The sequence below is a fragment of the Cornus florida genome, unplaced genomic scaffold (assembly GCF_030987335.1).
Source record: "Cornus florida cultivar Cherokee Brave unplaced genomic scaffold, ASM3098733v1 CherokeeBrave_3.0.0_Hap2_Chr05, whole genome shotgun sequence".
Lineage (NCBI taxonomy): Eukaryota > Viridiplantae > Streptophyta > Magnoliopsida > Cornales > Cornaceae > Cornus > Cornus florida.
Window position 1 is genome coordinate 44,949,083 of NW_026775575.1, and position 7,434 is coordinate 44,956,516.

The 7,434-nt window shown below is 35.3% G+C and overlaps 1 protein-coding gene across 1 annotated transcript; it reads right to left on the reverse strand.

Annotated features, from left to right (window-relative positions):
* Window positions 1–506: 506 nt before the first annotated feature.
* On the reverse strand, window positions 507–3,379 carry LOC132310130 (uncharacterized). The gene is made up of 5 exons (XM_059808355.1): window positions 2,852–3,379; window positions 2,229–2,730; window positions 1,934–2,135; window positions 1,235–1,738; window positions 507–1,051 (listed from the first exon to the last, which is right to left on the reverse strand). Exons 1-5 carry the CDS (start codon window positions 3,171–3,173, stop codon window positions 626–628), a joined length of 1,956 nt encoding a protein of 651 aa, XP_059664338.1. The 5' UTR covers window positions 3,174–3,379; the 3' UTR covers window positions 507–625.
* Between the last annotated feature and the right edge of the window lie 4,055 nt (window positions 3,380–7,434).

Genomic DNA, 7,434 nt, shown 5'->3' on the forward strand with positions numbered 1-7,434 from the left:
ACCTCAAATGGCCACCGTCTCAGTCACTTAGTATTCAATCCAGCCTTGTCTTCAGTGTTGCGTCTGATTACCAATTTTTTGGGTTCCTTTGGGCTAGAACCACCTTTATTGTCTAGTGTGGTTAGTGAGAAACCCATTTTAGTGGGCCATATTTATATAATAACTTTAAGGATTTAAATATTGTGCGTGTTCTTTTTATTTTTTATTTTATTTTAAATCACACTGATGTGATTGAATCTTCAACAATTTTATATATAATTGTTCCAGGTTAATCTCTAGTCAGCTGGTGTAAAATTTTATATTAGATTCATTATGATAAATATTAATTACAATATTTATACTTGTTATGCATTTTCTTTTTCTTTTTCTTTTTGAGAATTAAATAATGCAATGAAAAAAGGCAATAAAAGAAAGGAATCAAAAAACAACACAACAAATCAGAGGGAAAAAAAAGGAACAAGATGTTCCAAATTCTTTTATTCATTTATTATTTTGATACCAAAAAAAACAAATCTTTAGAATGAAAGAATTCCTATATATAACAATATACGATTCAAAAGTAAAGGTCAACAATTTTTATAAACCAAAAGGTTCGAGAGAGACACAAAAATAGAGATGATCAAGACTAAACTCTAAATTGCACTAGATTAAGATCAATCTCTTTTGGAACCTTTCGAGATGGAGGAAACTTAGGTAGTGAATGAGCAATTTTTTTAGCAATCTCCAAATAAGAGACATACTTTTGGACCATATCAATGGTATTATTGTCAGCAATTGCCTCGATGTCTTCAAAGCTGGCTGCTTCGAAAGCGCGAGTGATCAACAAGTTGTTAAATTCTTCTTTGCATCCTTTGATTGTCTCGATCTCTTTCAATGCCTTCTTCTTGAAAGTCCAATTCCCAGTTTTCCAATTGAAGTCATAGAGCACAAGGAATCTCTGGCCATACATGGCTATGAATTCCAATGCAGCAAGAATGAACTCAAATTCTTCTACTGTCATGTGGTAAGCGAAGTTGATTCTTGTCCATCCGGGCTTCATTCCGTTATAACCCTGTCAAAATTTATCATATATTAGGATCTATGAAAAATTAATGAAATCACACTCTTCTTGGAAAGAATATTTTGGGCAGTCCATGTATTAATTCTTATCAATTTCTATGGCTAGAGAGTGTAAAATACGTAGTAAGTGAGTCCACAATTTAAAAAAAAATAAAATAAATATTGCGCTGGGTACCTTTTGAATGGCAGATTTGAAGGCAAGTGAGTGATGCTCATCAACATGGAGAAGGTGATGACCGTAGGGTCCAGCACAAGCGCATCCACCACGAGCCTGGATGCCAAATAAGTCATTGAGGAGCTTTGCAACGAAAGGGCCGTGAAGGGGCTTGTCTCTGATGTTCCCGGATTCTCTCCAAATGGAAATTCCTTGGTCTCTCGTCTCATTTCCATCGACAGAGCTTCCATTTTTCATGTCAACAAAGGAGGAATTGGATGTGGTGAACACAAGGAATGAGAGGATTGCTTGTCGGTTCACACTAGTGTTTCCTAATACCCATATGTTTGGATTGGAAAGAAGCCTGTCAAGTGCTCTTTCTATGAATTTGTGCTCTTGCATTTTGATCACTTCATAGCCAATGTATTCTTTTACCCAGAAAGCCATTGCTGTTCTAAATTTCTGAATAATTGGTGGTGTTCCGGCATCCTCTCTCTCTTCCACGTCTTCGTAATACAGAGTGTCCTGCAACCCATGTCGGAGATATATTCAGCAAACTTGGTAATTCATGAAACCATAAAATCATAATATGAAAAACATTTCAAGTATGACTTGATTGAGAAACTTTTTGCTTTCAAACACACCCTATAAGTGTGTGTACTTGTTGCATTATAGCACAAAGAGACTCACAAAATTATCAAACTCTTAATGACTAAATACCTTTTCATTGAATCCGTTGACAAAGCTGACAGTTCCTCCACCACATGTTGATGGTGGTGAAGAACCTAATTGATAGAGGATCTTGCTCATTAGAAGAATTCCAGGAGTACCTGGTCCCCCGACAAACTTATGTGGACTAAGAAATATCGCATCAAATCCATCTACCTCCCCAGATCTCATGTCAATCTCCACATAAGGACCACTGCACATATAAATTAAAGCAAAGAATGTTAACAATTGAGAAATATTAATGCAAAGTCAATGAAAAGTATACGAACTCGAACTGTGTATGTACCTTGCAGCAAAATCAAAGCATGCGAAAGCACCATATCGATGAAGGAGTGAAGCAAGGGAACGCGTGTCAGTATAAATTCCGGTGACATTACTACAAGCTGAGAAAGAACCCAACATAGGGCGATTGGTCAGCTGATATGACTTGAGTTGTTCCCTTAGAGCTTTAAAGTCGATTAGGCCATTTTCATCTAGACCAATCTCTACAACTTCTGCTAAGCTTTGGCGCCAAGAGAGGAGGTTTGAGTGGTGTTCATATGGCCCAACAAAAACAACCCATCTTTCTTCATCTCTCAGGTTCATAGACACCCTGTCCTTCATAGTTGATGCAACAGCAATTCCCATAACCTCTTGAAGCCGTTTGATGGCTGCGGTTGTGCCGGAGCCAACAAACAGGAGTGCATCTTCTTCTTTGCCCCCCAAGCAGGACTTGACGCACTTACTTGCTTCATGCACCATTTTTGTGGTTTGATGCCCCACATAGCTGTCACTTGTATGAGTATTCCCTATTAACACAAATGGAAAAATATTATTTTGGTAATCGTGAATCATATGTACATTTACTAAGTTTTATTTTAGTAAAAATAATTAGCGCGCATTTAATATTAAAAATGATAAACAACTTACCATAAGATGGAAGAACATTGTTGATGATGTAGTTCTCAATGTAGTGAAGACTTCGGCCAGAGGCAGTGTAGTCGGCATAGATAAGCCTACGTTTTCCGAAAGGAGTGTCGAACTCCACATCACTGCCGATGACTTGAGACCTCAACCATGCTAGTTTCTTCTCCGGAGGGCCACTTGACACATCATTTTCGAACATCCTAAACAATTCCAGTGGTCGAGAGTTGGTGTGATCGGAAACTTGTGAACTGCTTGCTGTTGGCAGATTGATGGAGTTGACATGGATTAGATCCGTCCTTGGAGAGATGGGTGTCTCTAGTGCCATGACTTAAATATATAGAGATAAAGACAATGAAGGTCAAACAAGAACAAAAATAAGAACAAGATGTATAAATTTTTGGGGATTGCTTGGAGAGATAAATAGAGAGGCTTAGTATTTATAGAGCTCTGAAACAAGAACAAATTAAAGAATGATGTATAAATTTTTAGGTGATTGCTTGGAGAGATATATAGAGAGGCTTAGTATTTATAGAGCTCTGAAACAAGAACAAATTAAAGAATCATGGGTTGGAGAGATAGGGAGGGCATAGTATTTATAGGGCTCGGGATCAAACATGTGCATAGTTAAATTAATGTTCGGTCTGACCATTGAAACAGCGTAAACGGAAAAATAAACTTCCAACATGTAGAACGAGACCAGGCTATGTACGTACCAAGTCTCTGTGTTTAAAATAGTTATATCATTATTTGCCAAGAGGAGTACATCTTGTTTGACCATTACAAATATTTAGTTGAAAAAATAAATTTAAATATACATTGGCTAATATGAACAGGGTCAACTGGGAAAGTAATTCTGCAGTGACTAGACGCTAGAGAGTAAGACCATCGTCGTAGAATAATATTTTTTTATTTTTTATTTTGAAATATAAGAGAGAGTCGATATTTTTTATTTTTTCTTTTACAGGTTTTAAATTTTAAAAAAATTAGAAAAAACATGTGTCTTGTGACCTCTTATTTTTGTACAAAATTCACATAGCTATAGTTCTCTCTTTTTTTTTGTAAAACAAGTCAGCGAATTTATTTATTTTTTATTTTTGTGAAACTCACAAGTCAACGAATTATACTACTGTAGACTTGGTCTTATATGTGTAAATTTGCACATTACGTGACCATTATACACATTTTTTTTTTTGACATTTTTATATAAAAACAATGACGACAAATTAACAATCTTTAAATATATATATATATATACACACCAAATCTTTTTGTGGTTGCTTCTCATGATCTGTAACGTGGAAGCCTGTTCTCACTTATGACATACAACATTAATTGGAAATTTAAAACCACCCTTACTTGACCGCTGTTCATGTTATATGTTTTAATTTTTTGTTTTGGGTCATGGTTCATGCATATAATTTATCACTATGAAAATTTGAAGAAACAAGGAACTTTCATGGGGCCGTTCAATTTAGAAACTTAAGCATGTACACACAACACCGTATTCAAAATTCTAATTAGAATTTGTGACATGAAGACTTTTTGCAATTTAATTTTTTCACACTTGCATTGTTTCATTAAATTTTTGTTTTTAATTTTTTCAGAAGTTCATTCAATTAATAATTTGAAATTGAGAATTAGTGGAGATAGCGATTTGTGTATGAGGTTTGTCTTCAAAGATTAGGGGTGCAATATTTAATTTTGTCAATCCAATCAAAATAGAGAGAGAGAAAAACGTACTAAAGGGTAAATTTGGAGATTAGGATTTTATATTTTATAAATTTGTCCTTTCTTGTTCGCATTATGAAATTTCTTTGCCTACCCGAATTATGTTAAATTTTTGTGTTATATGGTGTGTGGTTTTTTGTCAATTCCTTTCCTTTTTTTTCAGATTTTCATTTATAATTGTCTTTTAATTTTAAAGATTTTTTTTTTCTTTGACAAAAAACTCAGCCAACCTTTGTGTCCTCAAATTTTACTTAAAAAGTGAGATTGTACCGTTAGAATACAACCCTTCGTTAGTCTAAGAGAATTACATATAAAAAAAAACACAGGTCTCAATGTATCAATTATCTCACGTAGGTGGTGAAAGTGACCAAGATATTTAGCATGTGTATCGGATTTCGTAACATATGCATCATTCAAATAAGCAGTGCGGTTCTAAAACAAAACCTCAATGACTTATGTAACGATTCGAACCCGTAGGTCCGAACAGTTAATCGGGTCTTTAACCGAACCCGAGGTCAATTAGGGACAACACCATCATTTCTTACGTCAATAAATATTATACGTGTCATTCCGGGTTCATAAAAAAAATAAGTAATAATAAATAAATAAATATTAATAATAAAATAAGATTATACCTACAAAGTAAGTCAAAACGGTCTACTAACCCATCGAACCCTATGGAGGAGCGTCGTCCGCTACTTCCCAACTGTGTCCTCAAAAATATTAAATATAAGGGGTGAGCATAAAGCTCAGTAGGTGGTGCCTAAGACACCCTTCTTATGACCCCGTGAATCCAAACAATGAATAGAAATAGGAAGCAGAGTCATATTAAGTCGGGAAGGAATACAACATTAATTCCGATTCCAAAATAACAATGCCGTGCCATGATATGTGATGCTTTGAATGTCACTCCCCATTTTCAAAAATCCAAATCCATTACTTTTCAAACTGTTAATATAACCCGTTCGTTGGTGACTCCGCGGCGACACGAGAGAAGGATTAGCTACTGTCCTTGACCGTTGGTACCACCGCAACGTCATTTGGGGCCCAGATAACTCAACCACGTTAGGGCAATCTCCCTCATTCCCTCTAGGTTATATTAACACCACGGCCCTTTGGTAGCTTCGCGGCAACCGAGTTTTCATAAATACCATGGCATGGAAATTAATATTTAGGCATGCTTCTCACATAATACCATCAACACATATAAGCATAAATTTTCTATTACAACAATTATATCATTTTCAAGGCAAACAATTTAAATAAGGCATGCTTCACAAAAAAAAAAAAAAAAAAAAAAAAAAAAAAAAAAAAAAAAAAAATCTAAAAAAAATATACATGCTTACATACATTATTTCTAGCAATTAGTAATACAATAGGCATAGGAAATCAACACTTAAGCATTTTTTTTTCATACATATCAATTAATACATAAAATCAAGAACTTTATACACCACAATAAAATCATTCTAGGGTTAATTAACATCAATTAAACATGTCAGTAACAATTAACAAGAAATTGACTCACAAGGGAACAAAAAATTGGGAATTAGAAAAACCTACCTTAATTTAAGCAAAAAGTCCCAATTTATGCCCTAGATCCCGAATCTTCGAGAGTGCACCAAACAAGAAATTGCTCCAATCAACTTATAAATCTCATTGTGGGCTTCAATTTACCGCAAACGGCACTTAAAAACACCAAGTATTGAAGAAGAAATCAAAACTTCAAGTTTTGATGCAAAAAGAAAAAGAAAAGGAAGAAAAAAAGAGAAAGAGAGGAGACCTGCGTGAGTGAAAGAAAGAAAAGAGGAAGTGAGGCCAAAAATAGGCCTCTTGGCCTTTTTCTAAAAAAAATCTTGTGAGTCCCACTTAAATTATATACATTTTCTTTTTATCTTTAATTTAAACCACAAATAACCACATAAAACACATTAAAAAATAAATATGATGCAAATGAACCCAATTAAAATCCCGGTATGCAACAGTCCTGGTAGCGGGTCCCACACGGGACCGTTCGGCCCGAAAAACAAAAAAAAATGCAAAACTAGCAACCTTGGCATTTCAAAGTGTCTTGGACTCAATGAAATATCCCAACCAACTCTCAGACATAACCGGCACACTCCGCAGTGTCCGGTACGTAAAATGTGAAAAGACGAAAATGCCCTTGCAACTACAAAAATTTTGAAAAATGGAAAATGATGAAAAATGGAAATATTACAATCTATCTTCCTTAAAGAGATTTTGTCCTCGAAAACTACCCTCCTTATGAAGAAGGCCCACAGCCACACACTCTCCTCCAAGAATACCTCACAAAACATCGAGACTATAAACCCACCGACATTATTGCCTTTGATACCGGACATCACCAGGCAATCACACATCACTGCCACCAAAACCCTATGCGGTTTCCCATCTCTCCCTTCATCAAAACACAAGACTAATAGGACCTTACGCCTGACTCAAAACGAACATCAATCTACTCCACACAGTTACAAAAGACTCCAAAACTCGGGAAAAGGACGGTTATCAGACCACCGAAAAAAGACAACATTTAACCTCAACACATCCTTCAAAGGACACACCAAACCCTAAACAAGGAATCCTATCTATCTTTCGATCAATCTCAACTCTAATCTACACATCCTTGGCGGACCAAACACTCGTTATCTAGTACGTAGCTACACCACTATATAATCGGTACAAGTAACCACCAACGCACCATTCGGTAATCATTACACTTAACAGCTTTAAGGTAGCTAAATAATGAATTTCCTAACAACTATACAATCATGAGTCACCAATCATTAAAGTGTACTATCTTGAATCTAGGACTCAAATCCTTAAAGCAAGATCTTTAA